General features: G+C 42.1%; 2 protein-coding genes across 9 annotated transcripts in view; both read right to left on the bottom strand.

Annotated features, from left to right (window-relative positions):
* Positions 1–2,566, bottom strand: part of metrnlb (meteorin like, glial cell differentiation regulator b) — a 19,695-nt gene extending 17,129 nt beyond the window's left edge. Inside the window, exon 1 of the mRNA XM_069139711.1 lies at positions 2,480–2,566. The gene's annotated coding sequence lies outside the window, so the exon portion shown is untranslated. The remainder of the gene's footprint in view (positions 1–2,479) is intronic.
* On the bottom strand, positions 1,292–23,106 carry b3gntl1 (UDP-GlcNAc:betaGal beta-1,3-N-acetylglucosaminyltransferase-like 1). 8 transcript variants are annotated; one of them, XM_069139703.1, is made up of 13 exons: positions 23,017–23,106; positions 22,740–22,932; positions 22,126–22,242; positions 21,304–21,403; positions 20,749–20,813; positions 16,274–16,339; positions 14,666–14,761; positions 11,560–11,655; positions 10,446–10,570; positions 5,050–5,185; positions 4,853–4,921; positions 4,627–4,701; positions 1,292–2,637 (listed from the first exon to the last, which is right to left on the bottom strand). In XM_069139703.1, exons 2-13 carry the CDS (start codon positions 22,815–22,817, stop codon positions 2,557–2,559), a joined length of 1,104 nt encoding a protein of 367 aa, XP_068995804.1. In that variant the 5' UTR covers positions 22,818–22,932; positions 23,017–23,106; the 3' UTR covers positions 1,292–2,556. The 8 variants fall into 8 exon arrangements, with proteins under 8 accessions (XP_068995804.1, XP_068995803.1, XP_068995805.1 ...); XM_069139702.1 differs by having other exon boundaries at positions 22,740–23,106; XM_069139704.1 differs by lacking the exon at positions 21,304–21,403 and adding an exon at positions 13,263–13,332 and having other exon boundaries at positions 22,740–23,106.

Below are 23,106 nucleotides of genomic sequence, written 5' to 3'. Positions count from 1 at the left end.
ATAACACATTATAATAACATGATAACACTATGATAACACATTACAATAACACATTATGATAACATTACGATAACACATTACGATAACACATTATAATAACACATTACGATAACACATTACGATAACACATTACGATAACACATTATAATAACACATTATAATAACACATTACGACAACACATTACAATAACACATTACGATAACACATTACGATAACACATTACGATAACACATTATAATGACACATTACGATAACACATTACAATAACACATTACGATAACACATTACGATAACACATTATAATAACACATTACGATAACACATTACGATAACACATTACGATAACACATTACGATAACACATTACGATAACACATTATAATAACACATTACGATAACACATTATAATAACATTATAATAACACATTTTAATAACACATTACGATAACACATTATAATAACATTACAATAACACATTACGATAACACATTATAATAACATTACGATAACATTATAATAACACATTACGATAACACATTATAATAACATTATAATAACACATTACGATAACACATTACAATAACACATTACGATAACACATTATAATAACACATTACGATAACACATTACGATAACACATTACGATAACACATTATAATAACACATTACGATAACACATTACAATAACACATTATGATAACACATTACGATAACATTATAATAACACATTACGATAACACATTATAATAACACATTACGATAACACATTACGATAACACATTACAATAACACATTATAATAACACATTACGATAACACATTACGATAACACATTACGATAACACATTATAATAACACATTACGATAACACATTACGATAACACATTATAATAACACATTACGATAACACATTACGATAACACATTACAATAACACATTACAATAACACATTACGATAACACATTGTAATAACACATTACGATAACACATTACAATAACACATTACGATAACACATTACAATAACACATTACTATAACACATTACGATAACACATTACAATAACACATTACGATAACACATTACGATAACACATTACGATAACACATTACAATAACACATTACTATAACACATTACGATAACACATTACGATAACACATTATGATAACACATTATGATAACACATTACAATAACACATTATGATAACATTACGATAACACATTACGATAACACATTATAATAACACATTACGATAACACATTATAATAACACATTACGATAACACATTACAATAACATTATAATAACACATTTTAATAACACATTACGATAACACATTATAATAACATTACAATAACATTACGATAACACATTATAATAACATTACGATAACATTATAATAACACATTACGATAACACATTATAATAACATTATAATAACACATTACGATAACACATTACGATAACACATTACGATAACACATTACGATAACACATTACAATAACACATTACAATAACACATTATAATAACACATTACGACAACACATTACAATAACACATTACGATAACACATTACGATAACACATTACGATAACACATTATAATGACACATTACGATAACACATTACAATAACACATTACGATAACACATTACGATAACACATTGTAATAACACATTACGATAACATTATAATAACACATTACGATAACACATTACGATAACACATTACGATAACACATTACGATAACACATTACAATAACACATTACAATAACACATTATAATAACACATTATGATAACACATTATGATAACACATTACGACAACACATTACGATAACACATTATAATAACACATTACGATAACACATTATGATAACACATTACAATAACACATTATAATAACACATTATGATAACACATTATGATAACACATTACAATAAGGCGAAAAAATTTCCCCTCGGGGATTAATAAAGTATATACCTACCTACCTACCTACCTACCTAACACATTATGATAACACATTACGATAACACATTATAATAACACATTACGATAACACATTACAATAACACATTATGATAACACATTACGATAACATTATAATAACACATTACGATAACACATTACGATAACATATTATGATAACACATTACAATAACATTATAATAACACATTTTAATAACACATTACGATAACACATTATAATAACATTACAATAACACATTACAATAACATTACGATAACACATTATAATAACATTACGATAACATTATAATAACACATTACGATAACACATTATAATAACATTATAATAGCACATTACGATAACACATGATAACACATTATGATAACACATTACAAAAACACATTATAATAACATTATAATAACCCATTTTAATAACATTACGATAACACATTATAATAATTCACCTCCTGTTCTTCCTCCTGTTTCACATCGTTTCACCTCCTGTTTTACCTCCTGTTTCACCTCCTGTTCTTCCTCCTGTTTCACCTCCTGTTTCCCCTCCTCTGGTTTCTCATCTCGCCGAGCAGTCAGTTGAAATGGAAATAATCTGTTCCTTCCTTCAGCTGCAGAGAGTCAAGCTTTTCCTCCAGAACACCGCCAGTCATGTCCTACAAAGGAAGGAGCAGCGGGAGGAAGGAGCAGAGGGAGGAAGGAGCAGCGAGAGGAAGGAGCAGAGGGAGGAAGGAGCAGCGAGAGGAAGGAGCAGCGGGAGGAAGGAGCAGAGGGAGGAAGGAGCAACGAGAGGAAGGAGCAGCAAGAGGAAGGAGCAGAGGGAGGAAGGAGCAGCGAGAGGAAGGAGCAGCGGGAGGAAGGAGCAGCGAGAGGAAGGAGCAGAGGGAGGAAGGAGCAGCGGGAGGAAGGAGCAGCAAGAGGAAGGAGCAGCGGGAAGAAGGAGCAGCAGGAAAAAGGAGCAAAGGGAGGAAGGAGCAGCAAGAGGAAGGAGCAGCGGGAAGAAGGAGCAGCAGGAAAAAGGAGCAAAGGGAGGAAGGAGCAAAGGGAGAGGAAGGAGCAGCGAGAGGAAGGAGCAGCGAGAGGAAGGAGCAGCGAGAGGAAGGAGCAGAGGGAGGAAGGAGCAACGAGAGGAAGGAGCAGAGGGAGGAAGGAGCAGCGGGAGGAAGGAGCAGAGGGAGGAAGGAGCAGAGGGAGGAAGGAGCAGCGAGAGGAAGGAGCAGCGAGAGGAAGGAGCAGCGAGAGGAAGGAGCAGAGGGAGGAAGGAGCAGCGAGAGGAAGGAGCAGCGGGAGGAAGGAGCAGCGAGAGGAAGGAGCAGAGGGAGGAAGGAGCAGCGGGAGGAAGGAGCAGAGGGAGGAAGGAGCAGCGAGAGGAAGGAGCAGCGGGAAGAAGGAGCAGCAGGAAAAAGGAGCAGAGGGAGGAAGGAGCAGCGAGAGGAAGGAGCAGAGGGAGGAAGGAGCAGCGAGAGGAAGGAGCAGCGAGAGGAAGGAGCAGAGGGAGGAAGGAGCAACGAGAGGAAGGAGCAGAGGGAGGAAGGAGCAGCGAGAGGAAGGAGCAGCGAGAGGAAGGAGCAATGAGAGGAAGGAGCAGAGGGAGGAAGGAGCAGCGGGAGGAAGGAGCAGCGAGAGGAAGGAGCAGAGGGAGGAAGGAGCAGCGAGAAGAAGGAGCAGAGGGAGGAAGGAGCAGCGGGAGGAAGGAGCAGCGAGAGGAAGGAGCAGCAAGAGGAAGGAGCAGCGGGAAGAAGGAGCAGCAGAAAGAAGGAGCAGAGGGAGGAAGGAGCAGAGGGAGGAAGGAGCAGCGAGAGGAAGGAGCAGTGAGAGGAAGGAGCAGAAGGAGGAAGGAGCAGCGGGATGAAGGAGCAGAGGGAGGAAGGAGCAGAGGGAGGAAGGAGCAGTGAGAGGAAGGAGCAGAAGGAGGAAGGACAGCAACAGAAAACATGGTGGAAGGAAAACAACTTGAAGAAGAAATTTTCCCTTTCGTAATCTCTGAAAGTTCATTTCTGTCTTAAAGTTTTCTCTGCTGTGTTTTTCCTATAAACACAAAAGGTCACATACAGCTTGAAGACATTGAGACTCACTGACAGTAAGTCAGGTTCTCATTGGCTGAGAGATCCTCAAATAAGTATATTTGTTGATTATTTGAAATTTGGGTAAAAAGGTGTGATTGAGTCCAGGTGTGTATTATGTGTGTATTATGTGTGTGTGCTGTAGAGAAATATGGTCTCCTCGTCCTCTGACCCGGATTACTTCTCCCCATTACTTCTAATTGAGCCATAAGTAGACCTCTGTGGTTGCTCCACATTTAAATCACAATCTGGCTGGTAAATAGGCAATTAGTGATTTAACTGGCAGAGCAGCTGAGTGTTAGGACATATACATATATATATATATATATAAAAAGAACAATAACAGCACGATTATCTTCGGAAAAAAGGCAATAAAATGAGTGCTGCCAGGACAAAATGCAGCTCAAAGCGTGACGCATGTGAACATCAGATGTTTGTACAGGCGTCATGTGATCAGAGATCAGTCGTCTGTGTCCACCCACTTCCTGACAGCCTCCTGTGTTAGTGTGTTACATCCTGTACGCCCTGCACCATTATGTTGTTAACTTAGATTACAGACGTGCAATCACGCTTTCTGCTCACCAGTTTGACACAGATGACGAAGGGCGCCGAAGCCTTGCTGTAGTGCAGGATCGGGATTCTGGGCTTCGGCCTTTCCTGGACGGATGTCAACATGAAGAGAGACATAAAGCAGTTATTGCTGGTTTACACACCATCAGCATGAATTATAGCCTTAAAGCTAAACAGCCCTTCTTATCCTGACTTAATCACAACAAATCCTGTTGCACTCCGTCTCCAGTGATCTCACCTTGGATTCCTCATATGTGTAGAAGCCTTTCTGGATCTTGTTCTCATCTACATCACAGAAAGCTTTGACCTACAGCAAGAGAAGGGCGCTGAATGCTGACACATTTCAAAACTTCAGTCACCAGTTCTACAAACTGGGTGAACAAGAAAAAAAAAAGGTATGATTTGTATCGTGTCTCACATCTGAAGGTAACATACTTTCTTCTGATTGGTCGGGCTCAGGCATCGGTACAGCTTCCGGCCCTGTCTCCCGGCGTTCCATATGGTGAAGTTCTCCCATTGGCTGAGGACTCTCTCCTGCAGGAAGTTCACTCGCAGCTTCCAAATGGTTTCCCTGGAAACAGAGAAGATTCAAAGTCAGATTTAGGGACACGATAAAACTAGTAATGAGAAGTTTGTTAAGATTGTTTCATTTATTCTGCAACATCCTGAGAATAACAGTCATTTGCTTTCTTTCAGGATTTAAACGAGAAGATCATGAAGCAACAAACAGGAGACAGTTGGCTTATCTCTGCACGAAGGCTGGGAAACGAGGAAAAACGGTATAAAGGTGCCAGAATGAGCCTGCGAACACTCTGAGAACTCACTGACCGACATGGAGACACTGACCGACATGGAGACACATGGAGACACTAACCGACATGGAGACACTAACCGACATGGAGACACATGGAGACACTAACCGACATGGAGACACTGACCGACATGGAGACACATGGAGACACTAACCGACATGGAGACACTAACCGACATGGAGACACATGGAGACACTGACCGACATGGAGACACTGACCGACATGGAGACACTAACCGACATGGAGACACATGGAGACACTGACCGACATGGAGACACTAACCGACATGGAGACACTGACCGACATGGAGACACTGACCGACATGGAGACACATGGAGACACTGACCGACATGGAGACACTAACCGACATGGAGACACTGACTGACATGGAGACACTGACCGACATGAAGACACTGACCGACATGGAGACACTAACCGACATGGAGACACTGACCGACATGGAGACACATGGAGACACTGACCGACATGGAGACACATGGAGACACTGACCGACATGGAGACACTAACCGACATGGAGACACTGACCGACATGGAGACACATGGAGACACTGACCGACATGGAGACACTAACCGACATGGAGACACTGACCGACATGGAGACATTGACCAACATGAAGACACTGACCGACATGGAGACACTAACCGACATGGAGACACTGACCGACATAGAGACACTGACCGACATGGAGACACTGACCAACATGGAGACACTGACCGACATGGAGACACATGAAGACACTGACCGACATGGAGACACTGACCGACATGGAGACACATGGAGACACTGACCGACATGGAGACACTAACCGACATGGAGACACTGACCGACATGGAGACACATGGAGACACTGACCGACATGGAGACACTAACCGACATGGAGACACTGACTGACATGGAGACACTGACCGACATGGAGACACATGGAGACACTGACCGACATGGAGACACTAACCGACATGGAGACACTGACCGACATGGAGACACATGGAGACACTGACCGACATGGAGACACTAACCGACATGGAGACACTGACCGACATGGAGACACATGGAGACACTGACCGACATGGACACACTAACCGACATGGAGACACTGACTGACATGGAGACACTAACCGACATGGAGACACTGACCGACATGGAGACACTAACCGACATGGAGACACTGACCGACATGGAGACACATGGAGACACTGACCGACATGGAGACACTAACCGACATGGAGACACTGACCGACATGGAGACACATGGAGACACTGACCGACATGGAGACACTAACCGACATGGAGACACTGACTGACATGGAGACACTAACCGACATGGAGACACTGACCGACATGGAGACACATGGAGACACTGACCGACATGGAGACACATGGAGACACTGACCGACATGGAGACACTAACCGACATGGAGACACTGACCGACATGGAGACACTGACCGACATGAAGACACTAACCGACATGGAGACACTGACCGACATGAAGACACATGGAGACACTGACCGACATGGAGATGCTGACCGACATGGAGACACTGACCGACATGGAGACACATGGAGACACTCACCGACATGGAGACACATGAAGACACTGACCGACATGGAGACACTGACCGACATGGAGATACTGACCGACATGAAGACACATGGAGACACTGACCGACATGGAGACGCTGACCGACATGAAGACGCTGACCGACATGGAGACACTGACCGACATGGAGACACTGACCGACATGGAGACACATGAAGACACTGACCGACATGGAGACACTGACCGACATGAAGACACATGGAGACACTGACCGACATGGAGATACTGACCGACATGAAGACACATGGAGACACTGACCGACATGGAGACGCTGACCGACATGAAGACGCTGACCGACATGGAGACACTGACCGACATGAAGACACTGACCGACATGAAGACACATGGAGACACTGACCGACATGGAGACACTGACCGACATGAAGACGCATGGAGACACTGACCGACATGGAGACACTGACCGACATGAAGACACATGGAGACACTGACCGACATGGAGACGCTGACCGACATGGAGACACTGACCGACATGGAGACACATGGAGACACTCACCGACATGGAGACACTAACCGACATGGAGACACTGACCGACATGGAGACACATGGAGACACTGACCGACATGGAGACACTAACCGACATGGAGACACTGACCGACATGAAGACACTGACCGACATGGAGACACTGACCGACATGGAGACACTGACCGACATGAAGACACTAACCGACATGGAGACACTGACCGACATGAAGACACATGGAGACACTGACCGACATGGAGATGCTGACCGACATGGAGACACTGACCGACATGAAGACACATGGAGACACTGACCGACATGGAGACACTGACCGACATGGAGACACATGGAGACACTCACCGACATGGAGACACATGAAGACACTGACCGACATGGAGACACTGACCGACATGGAGATACTGACCGACATGAAGACACATGGAGACACTGACCGACATGGAGACGCTGACCGACATGAAGACGCTGACCGACATGGAGACACTGACCGACATGGAGACACTGACCGACATGGAGACACATGAAGACACTGACCGACATGGAGACACTGACCGACATGAAGACACATGGAGACACTGACCGACATGGAGATACTGACCGACATGAAGACACATGGAGACACTGACCGACATGGAGACGCTGACCGACATGAAGACGCTGACCGACATGGAGACACTGACCGACATGGAGACACTGACCGACATGAAGACACATGGAGACACTGACCGACATGGAGACACTGACCGACATGAAGACGCATGGAGACACTGACCGACATGGAGACACTGACCGACATGAAGACACATGGAGACACTGACCGACATGGAGACGCTGACCGACATGGAGACACTGACCGACATGGAGACACATGGAGACACTCACCGACATGGAGACACTAACCGACATGGAGACACTGACCGACATGGAGACACATGGAGACACTGACCGACATGGAGACACTAACCGACATGGAGACACTGACCGACATGAAGACACTGACCGACATGGAGACACTGACCGACATGGAGACACTGACCGACATGGAGACACATGAAGACACTGACCGACATGGAGACACTGACCGACATGAAGACACTGACCGACATGAAGACACATGGAGACACTGACCGACATGGAGATACTGACCAACATGGAGACACTGACCGACATGGAGACACATGAAGACACTGACCGACATGGAGACACTGACCGACATGAAGACACTGACCGACATGAAGACACATGGAGACACTGACCGACATGGAGATACTGACCGACATGAAGACACATGGAGACACTGACCGACATGGAGACGCTGACCGACATGAAGACACTGACCGACATGAAGACACATGGAGACACTGACCGACATGGAGATACTGACCAACATGGAGACACTGACCGACATGGAGACACATGAAGACACTGACCGACATGGAGACACTAACCGACATGAAGACACTGACCGACATGAAGACACATGGAGACACTGACTGACATGGAGATACTGATCGACATGAAGACACATGGAGACACTGACCGACATGGAGACGCTGACCGACATGAAGACGCTGACCGACATGGAGACACTGACCGACATGGAGACACATGGAGACACTGACCGACATGGAGATACTGACCGACATGAAGACACATGGAGACACTGACCGACATGAAGACGCTGACCGACATGGAGACACTGACCGACATGGAGACACTGACCGACATGAAGACACATGGAGACACTGACCGACATGGAGACACTGACCGACATGAAGACACATGGAGACACTGACCGACATGGAGACGCTGACCGACATGGAGACACTGACCGACATGAAGACACATGGAGACACTGACCGACATGAAGACACTGACCGACATGGAGACACTGACCGACATGAAGACACTGACCGACATGAAGACACTGACCGACATGGAGACACTGACCGACATGAAGACACTGACCGACATGGAGACACATGGAGACACTGACCGACATGGAGACACATGAAGACACTGACCGACATGGAGACACTGACCGACATGGAGACACATGGAGACACTGACCGACATGGAGACACATGAAGACACTGACCGACATGGAGACACTAACTAACATTCAATTCAATTCAATTCAATTCATTTCTTAATAACCTCACCAGTGAGAGATCATTCTAGTTATACACTAACTTAGTTACTGTCTGGCACCACACAAGGCAACTACAATTACAGTTATGAGTGTGTTTGTGTGTGTGTGAAAGAAAAAAACATCTGACGAGAGAGAGGAAGTAGGTAAGCTGTAGAAGAAGAGGGGTGACAAGAAGTAGAGTGGAAAGCAGACAAGCTCGAAATAGGCCTCCAAAAATAGACAGATGATAGATGAAGACAGAGAGGAGGATGATTGTTGAAGAATGCGTCAACACGGGCAGATATAAGAGCAGTGGAGAGACGCTAGGGAGTAAGGAAGGAAGGAAGGAAGGAGGGGGGGAGGGAGGGAAGGAGGGATAACAGGAAAAGACCTTTTTCTTTCTTTGGTGTGTTTTACATGTCGAGGCATTCACACACACACTCACACAAACACAAACACAGACACACAAACACACATGTCAAACACCTCTACTCAGAGAGGATCCTATTCCCTCCCAACAGCATCGGACAGATACTGAACATTCCACGGAGGCTGAAATTCCTGATTTATTCGCTGGGAAAGTGACTGGAATTCCAAAAACGTGCATCTGTGTATGTATGTGTGTGTGTGTGTGTGTGTGTGTGTGTGTGTGTGTGTGTGTGTGTGTGTGTGTGTGTGTGAGTGTGAGTGTGTGTGTGAGTGTGAGTGTGTGTGTGAGTGTGTGTGTGTGTGTGTGTGAAGCTGAATGAGGGTCACAGTGAGACTGACTCTGTTACTGAGTGAGTGGCGGCCTTCTCGTGGTAGCGGTAGATCAGCAGACAGCGGTCCACCCTGAACAGACGCCCTCCCTGACGAAGACTTTGGTAGAAGAAGAGGAGATCCTCCGGGACTCCCTGGACACAAAGACAAAGAGGCAGAGTGTGATATTACCGAAACACACTGTGACTGAGCTGTCAGCTAATAACCATCATAAAACATGAACATGATGAAGAACTGCCTTCATTTGCTCATCAGGTCAGTTTAAGTTCAGACAAAATATAGAATATCGAGGTCAGGTTGTGTCAGAAACTTTATTTATTATGTAGAAAATAGATCAGTGGAATAGAAAATTAAATAAAGAGATTGCAGACACTGTGAGGCTGAAAGCGTTCGAGTCATGACCAACTGGAAAGTGGGAAGGTTCTGGCCTCCAAATGGAGAAAATACACCTGTCGAACTAGTAATATCTCAACAAGGGCATTTCAGAGGCTTTTGAGAGCTCTGACAAGTAGGTTTCATTTCACTTCATACAGCAGCGTTTGTAGTGAAAGAAAGAAATCCAGTTTCTCTGAAAATGAGGCGATATAGCCAGACTTTGTTAGCCTAGCATGCAGTTTGCTAACTATGTTAAAAACTGCAGTACATTAAAATGTGTAGAAATATTGTGTTCAGATGATATTGACCTCCTGAGCTCCATTTTGTCCCTGTGTTGGTTTATATAGATGATGACAGGATTGTTTGTGACTTCTCTGTATTCTGCAGAAATAAAGCAACTTTTCTATGTTGCCTGTTTGTGAAGGTCTTTTCCTTTCCCTACCCTTCCTAACCTTTCCCTACCCTTCCTTTCCTTTCCTACCCTTCCTAACCTTTCCCTACCCTTCCTTTCCTTTCCTACCCTTCCTAACCTTTCCCTACCCTTCCTAACCTTTCCCTACCCTTCCTTTCCTTTCCTACCCTTCCCTTTCTTTCCCTACCCTTCCTTTCCTTTCCTTTCCTTTCCTTTCCTTTCCTTTCCTTTCCTTTCCTTTCCTTTCCTTTCCTTTCCTTTCCCTACCGTTCCTTTCCCTACACAATTTCCTTCCCTTCCCGTCCCTTCCCTACACTTGGGGAAGTGAACCCTCACCTTTCCTCTCTCATCAAACGGTCCAACCTTCAGGTACCATTTCCTGGAGCAGAACCATGTCGGCATGACGACCGTGGGCCCGTGAGAGGTGTACACCTGAAACCCAGAAACAGGTCAAACTATAAACACAAACCATTTGGCCAAATTTTGTTTATATCATATCTGTCAATTTGTATACAACTCTTCCTCTTTTTTTATTCCTCTACTTTTAGCCACAGTAAATGGTAAATTCCATTTTGTGTGTTAGTTGGAAAAGAACCAAAGAAACCCAAAGAAGACCCCTGAACCAAAACACAGAGATGACAAATAAAAGGCCCAAATGGCAGAGATGTGTTCAGGTGTTGGGCCTCCAGAGCAGCTTTAATGTTCATTAGAGCTGAACTCTACTGGGTGGATGAAATCACGACTGTTTGTTGTCTTGGCTTCTAAATGGTAGAATGAGCTCCCCACTGACATCAGGACAGCAGAAACTCTGAACATCTTCCACCACAAACTAAAAACACACCTCCTCCTCCTCCTCCTCCTCCTTCACCTTGAACAGCAGAGCTTTAGTATCTTAACATGGAACTTACTGATAGAACTTTGTAGTTTGGCTTTCTGGAAGAAAATTGTACTTTCTTGATTCCTGTTGTTCTGGTTTGAACCCTCATGGTTGAAATTAACTTATTGTAAGTCGCTTTGGATAAAAGCGTCAGATAAATGAAATGTAATGTAATGAACCCCTTTCTTACAAAGGATATTCATTACATGTTGCTCCAAAACTTCGTTTTATATACGAGCTTTTTTACTCTGAAAAGTAAACAGTCCTGTGAGTTATTTGAGTTTAAACATATCTTCTAAAGTGAATAGAAATACGCTGACAAACAAGGAGATTAAGGGAAACTACAGCATGTGAATGTGAAAACAACAGTATTAGAGGCCATTGGTATAAATATAGTTCTCTCACACACACACACACACACACACACACACACACACACACACACACACACACACACACACACACACACACACACACACACACAGTGCAGGAAACAGCTTTTCATTTTGGTACGACTTTAAAAATAAGGAACTTCTTGCCTCGTTTGCAAAACACGACGTATCATTGAAAACAGACGAGGATTAAGCTGATGGGACATTTTAGCTTTGGGGCACAAACAGTTAAATGGGTTTACTTCTAATGCTGAAAACAAAATAGGTGAGAGTGGAGCCACATGTGCTCCCTGACAGGAGTGTGTGCTTCCTGAAGTGTGCAGGGAAGGAAACACACTTCCATCCTCCACATGATCTCTGACTAATGACTTTTTGGCTCCTTTAATACACCACCACCACTTTACAGCCTCTATATTTCTTTCTCTCTTTACAGATGCAGCTCCCAACTCGTTTGTTCCTCCGTGAGTGACCGTGAGACTGTGATTGTGTGTGTGCATGTATGTGTGTGTGTGTGTGCGTGTGTGTGTGTGTGTGTGTGTGTGTGTCCACCTACGTACGTCTCTTCAAACCTTCTGTTGTAATATTGCAACATTTTGCAGATGTAAGCTGCGGCCAAAAGCATGAATAAGAATAAGAATGAGTTCTGGGAAAACAGAGTCAGTGTGTGTGTGTGTGTGTGTGTGTGTGTGTGTGTGTGTGTGTGTGTGTGTGTGTGTGTGAGTAGTCAGCGGGGTAGGGGAGGTTTTGGATAACCATATCTAATGTCCTACAGATGAACACTGAAGTGAAACAAGCAGCATCCTGTGTAAATCTCCAGTTGAAGTCGGTTGGGTTGAGTTTCTTCCAGAAAGTGAAAGTAAAGAAAGAGAAGAAGGAAAAGGAATGAATTATAAATCTGCAGAATCAATGTATGATCTCATTCTCATGCGTCATGAAACTTAATATCATATAAATATCCTGGAATGTTAAGGAGTTATGCAGACTCTAAGTGTGTGTGTGTGTATTTGACAGAGTGACTCCAGGTTGTCTTGTATCCATGGTGACAGTGTTTTGTCTTCCATCTCGACATAAATAGAAACACTTCCAGGGTTTTTACTTCAATCACTGGATTTCTATTCATTTAGTGAATAATGTGAGAATTTAATAAATTGGATGAACCAACTGTAAATGTGGTTTGAAAAGATTTGCATTCACTTACACTTTAAAGCAGGTCCTTAAAACTCATCAGTGTCTGATGGGTAAAATCTTGAAACATCATCATCATTATTCCCAAATACTTAGGTGATAATAATTCCTGCACATTACCTACATAGCAAGTCAACGCTAATGTAATCAATGTATTTGGCCCGTGATGGGTCAGAAGGAGACTCAGTGTGTCTGAATCATAGAAGACATAAAAATGAATGTAGCCTCTGGATTTGAAAAGTGAAGTCAAAGCTTGAGGGCCTTAAAGTACAGTACTGCTGAGGGCCACTAGGGGCTGGCTTCATACAACCTGACATTAGAAGTCGTTCTCTCAAAGACCACTGAACACACTTTGAGGTGTAAACTTGTGTTTCCTTACTGTTCTTGGTAAAACCAGTGTTTTCCTACAATGACTCGCTCATGGTGAGCCACACTTGTTGCTTTCAAGTGCAAGAGGGGAAGTCAACCCCTGATAACAAACAGCAGGAGACCATTTATTTTCACTATCTGCCACAGAAACATCTGCTTGTGTTTGCAACCATAAAGCAGTATTTTATCAAACAAAATTTGGTGGTCTTCCTTTGAGGAAATTTAAAGCAGAGAGCAGAAACTGGTCAAAGCTTTTACATTTTAATGATGGATTGGTCTGTTTACACTAACAGATATTTTAGTTATATTAATATTGTAACTTTCAGGCAGTGATGCAGTCAGATAAGCACTATAACTGTGAATGTCTGCAGTACTTTTCCATCTACATGAAGCTTCCAACAGCAGACAGCTGTTAGGGGGAGCGTTTCCTCTGCTGGGATGGTGACGGACCGACAGGTCACCAGCGATGCTGCGTCCTCCCTCCACTCAGCTGACACGTTTCCGTGGAAACTAGGAACAGCAGGTACGCATCCTGTTTCTATCTGACCTGGTAGCTACCTGACAAATGACCTCTCAAACACACGCATTCTTTGGACATGACAATGCTGTGTGGAGCTACCTGTGTGATGAGCTGCTCCTGAGAGAGTGTGTTGATCCAGCGAGTGTAGCGCTCTGTCGATCCTTCCGGCACCCTCTGGACTCGGCAGCCAACCAGCTGTCATCAAAACACACAAGCACACCTATATATAAATATGGACTTTGAGAATTATTAAAAACATCTGCAGCCATATGGACTGGCGACCTGTCAGCTGGTAGAGGCTCCGCCCCCCCCCCCCCCCCCCCCCCCCCCCCCGGGACCCTGTTCAGGATACAGCCATTAGGTATGATTCGAACCCATTTAAATAAGACAAGAAGTGAAAAGGACTCAACTGGAACAAACACAAATCACCATGAAACCGCCTCTGTTAACTAGTTCTATAACTTTTTATAGAACAAGTTTTAGGAAATTTCCAATGAGGCAAAATTCTTGTTTCTTATTGTTGACATAGATTCAAAGGTTTCTACTGAGGGGAATGTTGGAAAATACTGTCCACAGCTTTTAGGAGTAAAGTGTTCTATAAATCAGGCTCTGACTGATATATGAACAAACTCTGAAAACCCTGCAAATGTAGATCGAAATAATACTGAGAAGTTTGTGTTGTCAAAAGTTTTTTTTCGACACACACCAAAGATGTCTTTGTTTTATCAGTTTAGTTTCACAGAGAAATATCTCCACTTGAGTAGCACTTACACACACTAACCTTTACACTATTATTCCCTTCTATATTCTGAAGATTTAGTAGATAAAAATGTGTTCATATATCATTCATACCATGATTTATATAACATTCTATGTATTATATCTTTTGGTCAGTTTAGTAGTAATCTACAGATAAAAAGGTTAAATGCGGTGAAATAAACACCTAAATGTGTATTTTATGTTTTTTTTTTCATCAGTCTGAAAAATAGCCCAAAATCTCAAAATTGACAAGTGCATTAAAAAAAAAGGATGTTTAGTGTTTGTATATTTAATGAAACAAAAATGGTGTTCAAAACCCTTCAGACTAAAGTCACATTTCCAACAGTTTGCTTGATGCAGTGTGATGTCACCTCATGCTCAGATTTCTTCTGATGGAAATTTCTTAATATTTTAAAGGCCAAACAATGAATCAATTAATTAGACACATACGGCAAAATCCTTCAAGACATAAAGACAGATATACAAGCCGACGCCAGAAGAAGGAGGTCAATCAGAAGAGTGAGGTCACTGAAAACTGAAAAACAACATCAGAACCATAAAAAAATCTGTCAGAATAAAAAAGGGTGGGTTGTTTTTTCATAGCAGCAAGCTTGCTGTCTCCCTCACACACAACCTTTGACCTCTAACCTGCAGACCAAAGAAAGCATCAACACCGGATACTCACATTGTTCTGCATGCCAACTGCATGGAAACACACACACACACACACACACACACACACACACACACACACACACACACACAGACGACGGGAAGGACTTACGAACGACGGGAAGGACTTACGGATGACGGGAAGGACTTACGGGACGACGGGAAGGACTTATGGGACGACAGGAAGGACTTACGGGATGACAGGAAGGACTTACGGGATGACGGGAAGGACTTACGGACGACGGGAAGGACTTACGGATGACAGGAAGGACTTACGGCATTTGGGTGGAGGAGAGACACATTGTACTGCAAACGAACTCTTTGGGGCGACATGACATCATCCTGAAGTTCAGAAAACATCATTTCAAACATTCATTCAGCAACATGCGACAACAACTTAACTTCAAATACGCACGTTTGTTTCATTTCTTTTCCTTTTTTACTTTAAATTACAGGTTATGCCAGCATTGGTTGAAAAAGGTTCACATTTCTTCAGTATTATTATCCTTTAAAATCTAATTTCACTTCGTACTACTTACAAAACAAGTAGAAGAGGAGAACAAGTAGAAGAGAACAAGTAGAAGAAGAGAACAAGTAGAAGAAGGGAACAAGCAGAAGAAGAGAACAAGTAGAAGAAAGAGAACAAGTAGAAGAAGAGAACAAGTAGAAGAAGAGAACAAGTAGAAGAAGGGAACAAGCAGAAGAAGAGAACAAGTAGAAGAAGAGAACAAGTAGAAGAAGGGAACAAGCAGAAGAAGAGAACAAGTAGACAAAAGAGAACAAGTAGAAGAAAGAGAACAAGTAGAAGAAGAGAACAAGTAGAAGAAGGGAACAAGCAGAAGAAGAGAACAAGTAGAAGAAGAGAACAAGTAGAAGAGAACAAGTAGAAGAAGAGAACAAGTAGAAGAAAGAGAACAAGCAGAAGAAGAGAACAAGTAAAAGAGAACAAGCAGAAGAAGAGAACAAGTAGAAGAAAGAGAACAAGCAGAAAAAGAGAACAAGTAGAAAAAGAGAACAAGTAGAAGAAGAGAACAAGTAGAAGAAAGAGAACAAGTAGAAGAAGAGAACAAGTAGAACAAAGAGAACAAGTAGAAGAAGAGAACAAGTAGAAGAAGAGAGCAAGTAGAAGAAAGAGAACAAGTAGAAGAAAGGGAACAAGTAGAAGAAGAGAACAAGTAGAAGGAGAGAACAAGTAGAAGAGAATAAGTGGAAGAAGAGAACAAGTAGAAGAAGGGAACAAGCAGAAGAAGAGAACAAGTAGAAGAAGAGAACAAGTAGAAGAGAACAAGTAGAAGAGAACAAGTAGACGAAAGAGAACAAGTAGAAGAAGAGAACAAGTAGAAGAAGAGAACAAGTAGAAGAAAGAGAACAAGTAGAAGAAGAGAACAACCAGAAGAAGAGAACAAGTAGAAGAAAGAGAACAAGTAGAAGAAGAGAACAAGTAGAAGAGAACAAGCAGAAGAAGAGAACAAGTAGAAGAAAGAGAACAAGCAGAAAAAGAGAACAAGTAGAAAAAGAGAACAAGTAGAAGAAAGAGAACAAGTAGAAGAAGAGAACAAGTAGAAGAGAACAAGTGGAAGAAGAGAACAAGTAGAAGAAAGAGAACAAGTAGAAGAGAACAAGTGGAAGAAGAGAACAAGTAGAAGAAAGAGAACAAGTAGAAGAGAACAAGTGGAAGAAGAGAACAAGTAGAAGAAGGGAACAAGTAGAAGAAGAGAACAAGTAGAAGAGAACAAGTAGAAGAAGAGAACAAGTAGAAGAAAGAGAACAAGTAGAAGAAGAGAACAAGTAGAACAGAACAAGTAGAAGAAAGAGAACAAGTAGAAGAAGTAGAAGAAAGAGAACAAGTCGAAGAAGAGAACAAGTCGAAGAAGAGAACAAGTAGAAGAAAGAGAACAAGCCGAAGAAGAGAACAAGTAGAAGAAAGAGAACAAGCAGAAGAAGAGAACAAGTAGACGAAAGAGAACAAGTAGAAGAAGAGAACAAGTAGAAGAAGAGAACAAGTAGAAGAGAACAAGTAGACGAAAGAGAACAAGTAGAAGAAGAGAACAAGTAGAAGAGAACAAGTGGAAGAGAACAAGTAGAAGAAGAGAACAAGTAGACGAAAGAGAACAAGTAGAAGAAGAGAACAAGTAGAAGAGAACAAGTAGAAGAACGAAAGAGAACAAGTAGAAGAAGAGAACAAGTAGAAGAGAACAAGTAGAAGAGAACAAGTAGAAGAAGAGAACAAGTACAAGAGAACAAGTAGAAGAAGAGAACAAGTAGAAGAAAGAGAACAAGTCGAAGAAGAGAACAAGTAGAAGAAAGAGAACAAGTCGAAGAAGAGAACAAGTAGAAGAAGAGAACAAGTAGAAGAAGAGAACAAGTAGAAGAAAGAGAACAAGCCGAAGAAGAGAGCAAGTAGAAGAAAGAGAACAAGCAGAAGAAGAGAACAAGTAGAAAAAAGAGAACAAGTAGAAGAAGAGAACAAGTAGAAGAGAACAAGTAGAAGAAGAGAACAAGTAGAAGAAGAGGACAAGTAGAAGAAGAGAACAAGTAGAAGAAGAGAACAAGTAGAAGAAAGAGAACAAGCCGAAGAAGAGAACAAGTAGAAGAAAGAGAACAAGCAGAAGAAGAGAACAAGTAGAAGAAAGAGAACAAGTAGAAGAAGAGAACAAGTAGAAGAGAACAAGTAGAAGAAGAGAACAAGTAGAAGAAGAGGACAAGTAGAAGAAAGAGAACAAGCAGAAGAAAGAGAACAAGTAGAAGAAAGAGAACAAGTAGAAGAAGAGAACAAGTAGAAGAAGAGAACAAGTAGAAGAAGAGAACAAGTAGAAGAAAGAGAACAAGCAGAAGAAGAGAACAAGTAGAAGAAAGAGAACAAGTAGAAGAAAGAGAACAAGCAGAAGAAGAGAACAAGTAGAAGAAAGAGAACAAGTAGAAGAGAACAAGTAGAAAAAGAGAACAAGTAGAAGAGAACAAGTAGAAGAAAGAGAACAAGTAGAAGAAGAGAACAAGTAGAAGAGAACAAGTGGAAGAAGAGAACAAGTAGAAGAAAGAGAACAAGTAGAAGAAGCGAACAAGTAGAAGAAGCAAACAAGTAGAAGAAGAGAACAAGTAGAAGAGAACAAGTAGAAGAAGAGAACGAGTAGAAGAGAACAAGTAGAAAAAGAGAACAAGTAGAAAAAGAGAACAAGTAGAAGAAGAGAACAAGTAGAAGAGAACAAGTAGAAGAAGAGAACAAGTAGAAGAAGAGAACAAGTAGAAGAAAGAGAACAAGTAGAAGAAGAGAACAAGTAGAAGAAGAGAACAAGTAGAAGAAGAGAACAAGTAGAAGAAAGAGAACAAGTAGAAGAAAGGGAACAAGTAGAAGAAGAGAACAAGTAGAAGAAAGAGAACAAGCAGAAGAAGAGAACAAGTAGAAGAAAGAGAACAAGTAGAAGAAGAGAACAAGTAGAAGAGAACAAGTAGAAGAAGAGAACAAGTAGAAGAAGAGGACAAGTAGAAGAAAGAGAACAAGCAGAAGAAAGAGAACAAGTAGAAGAAAGAGAACAAGTAGAAGAAGAGAACAAGTAGAAGAAGAGAACAAGTAGAAGAAAGAGAACAAGCAGAAGAAGAGAACAAGTAGAAGAAAGAGAACAAGTAGAAGAAAGAGAACAAGCAGAAGAAGAGAACAAGTAGAAGAAAGAGAACAAGTAGAAGAGAACAAGTAGAAAAAGAGAACAAGTAGAAGAGAACAAGTAGAAGAAAGAGAACAAGTAGAAGAAGAGAACAAGTAGAAGAGAACAAGTGGAAGAAGAGAACAAGTAGAAGAAAGAGAACGAGTAGAAGAAGAGAACGAGTAGAAGAAGAGAACAAGTAGAAAAAGAGAACAAGTAGAAGAAGAGGACAAGTAGAAGAAGAGAACAAATAGAAGAGAACAAGTAGACGAAAGAGAACAAGTAGAAGAAGAGAACAAGTAGAAGAAGAGAACAAGTCGAAGAAGAGAACAAGTAGAAGAAGAGAGCAAGTAGAAGAAGAGAACAAGTAGAAGAAGAGAACAAGTAGAAGAAAGAGAACAAGTAGAAGAAGAGAACAAGTAGAAGAAGAGAACAAGTAGAAGAGAACAAGTAGAAGAAGAGAACAAGTAGAAGAAAGAGAACAAGTAGAAGAAGAGAACAAGTACAAGAGAACAAGTAGAAGAAGAGAACAAGTAGAAGAAGAGAGCAAGTAGAAGAAGAGAACAAGTAGAAGAAGAGAACAAGTAGAAGAAGAGAACAAGTACAAGAAGAGAACAAGTAGAAGAGAACAAGTAGAAGAAAGAGAACAAGTAGAAGAAGAGAACAAGTAGAAGAGAACATGTAGAAGAAGAGAACAAGTAGAAGAAGAGAACAAGTAGAAGAGAACAAGTAGAAGAAAGAGAACAAGTAGAAGAAGAGAACAAGTAGAAGAGAACATGTAGAAGAAGAGAACAAGTAGAAGAAGAGAACAAGTAGAAGAGAACACGTAGAAGAAGAGAACAAGTAGAAGAAGAGAACAAGTAGAAGAGAACAAGTAGAAGAAAGAGAACAAGTAGAAGAAGAGAACAAGTAGAAGAGAACATGTAGAAGAAGAGAACAAGTACAAGAAGAGAACAAGTAGAAGAAGAGAACAAGTAGAAGAAAGAGAACAAGTAGAAGAAAGAGAACAAGTAGAAGAGAACATGTAGAAGAAGAGAACAAGTAGAAGAAGAGAACAAGTAGAAGAACTTGACTCAGAGAAATGAAAATGGCATGTCTGACGCACGCACCTACCGCATCCTGAAAACACAGGTATCGTCCCCGACTCTGACAGACGGCTTTATTCTTTGCATATCCCACTGAAAGACAGAAACACATTGTGCCTTTCTTCATATTTCTTCATATCCATCAGTGATAAATATTTGGATGTATTCAACCATCCAACGTGACAACATGGAACACATCAACAGTAATTAATAGTTCAGTAGTCATTTTTAATGTCTGCTTCACTTCAACAATCCAAAAGACTCTGGAAGTTTTATGAAGCATATATGACTTGTCACATATAATCTTAAATATTCATTTTCCAGTCACACTGAACATGAATGTGTTTGTGGGAAAATGTGAAGAGGAGCTGTGAGCGAAGACGTTACACAGAAACATACATGTTCATGCTGTCGGCGTGTTTCAAAGTTTTCACCATTTCATGGATATTTTTCCCAAACAAATAACTGTCTGATCCGTTTCTTTTGTTTTTCTCTTCTGTCATTAAAACCATTTTAGCTTCATGTAAAAAAAACAAACTGCTGAAGTAAAAGTACGGCGATCAGTAGTGGAACATCTCCTCACCTCCTCTGGGTCGGACGGAGGAGTGACCAGAGATCACCATGGAAACGCCCCTCGCTTCCAACCTCTCCCTCCAACCCTCCACCACCTCCCTGGAGCCATCCTAAACACACAGCAGTTTAGGACAGCAGAAAGGCTGAACATCTTCCACCACAAACTAAAAACACACCTCTTCAGACTTCACCTTGAACAGCAGAACTTTAGTATCTTAAAATGGAACTTACTGATAGAACTTTGTAGTTTGGCTTTCTGGAAGAAAATTGTACTTTCTTGATTGTTGTTCTGAATTTGTACCCTCATGGTTGAAATGAACTTATTGTAAGTAGCTTTGGAAAAAAGCGTCAGCTAAATTAAATGTAATGTAATGTAATAACACACGCACGCGCGCGCGCACACACACACACACACACACACACACACACACACACACACACATAAACAACCACACACACACACGCGCGCGCACACACACACACACACACACACACACACACATAAACAACCACACACACACGCGCGCGCACACACACACACACACACAACCACACACACACACACACACACAACCAACCACAACCACAACCACACACACACACACACACACACACACACACACACACACACACACACAACCACATAAACAACCACACACACACACACACACACACAACCACACACACACACACACACACACACACACAACCACACAACCAACCACAACCACACACATAATTTTAACTTTAGGTCTTATAATTTAAGCCACATGACATAATGACATAATAATTAATAATAAATAATATGTATATATATATTAAATAGACGTACGGTGCTTGCGTCATCGAACACTGACAGCTCCATGGATCCATTGAAGTCCTGCTGCAACACAGCCTGCAGACACTCATCCAGCCAGCAGGAGGCGTTGTACACTGGCAGGATGACACACTGAGGAGAGAAGACAAATAGCCAATCAGAGTGCAGCCTTTCAATACAAGTTGTTTACATTCAAAAAGGACACAAAAAAACATCAAAGTTTGAATTAGATTTCTCATTTGAGTCCGAATATTGAATATTGTTTGTGTCTTGCGTCATATGTTATTAAGCCCACAAACAAAACAAATATCAGAACATATTTCATTGTACATTACAAATACCAACGGGACACGTTCAGAGAGCTCTCCATGAGGAGACTTCTGGTACTGAAGGTTCTGGTACTGATGGTTCTGGTACTGATGGTTCTGGTACTGAAGGTTCTGGTACTGATGGTTCTGGTACTGATGGTTCTGGTACTGAAGGTTCTGGTACTGATGGTTCTGATACTGAAGGTTCTGATACTGATGGTTCTGATACCGAAGGTTCTAGTACTGATGGTTCTGATACTGAAGGTTCTGGTACTGAAGGTTCTGGTACTGATGGTTCTGTGTTTCGTGTCCATCACCTACCACATCCATCGCGCTCCTCTCCGCCTCGCGCTCCTCTCTTCCGGTCCGTGGTTCCGTCTCCGCCGGGTTCTGGTCCATCTCTGACCCTGTCCCGCTCCTCGCTACCCTTGTGGCCCCTGAAACAGCCGTGAGCGACCTCTGACCTTTAGGGTCGGTTCATAAATATGATGACTGGTGGTCGGTGCCACGCGGACTGCACGTGAATACAAAAGTCATTAAACGATCATTTTGTGATTGTTCTCAATAAGAAATGGATGACGTCAGTGAAGAACTTCACCTGACAGGTGTTCTGTGAATTTAAGAGCCGCTCGTTGCGTCAGTTTCTCCAAACGTGCATCACAAACTCACTGCGTGCAGAGTAGCTCAA

Source organism: Embiotoca jacksoni, unplaced genomic scaffold (genome assembly GCF_022577435.1).
Source record: "Embiotoca jacksoni isolate LCO1_2020_lvr unplaced genomic scaffold, fEmbJac1.0.p SCAF_85, whole genome shotgun sequence".
Classification (NCBI taxonomy): Eukaryota; Metazoa; Chordata; class Actinopteri; family Embiotocidae; genus Embiotoca; species Embiotoca jacksoni.
This window is presented reverse-complemented; position numbering and strand designations above follow the sequence as displayed.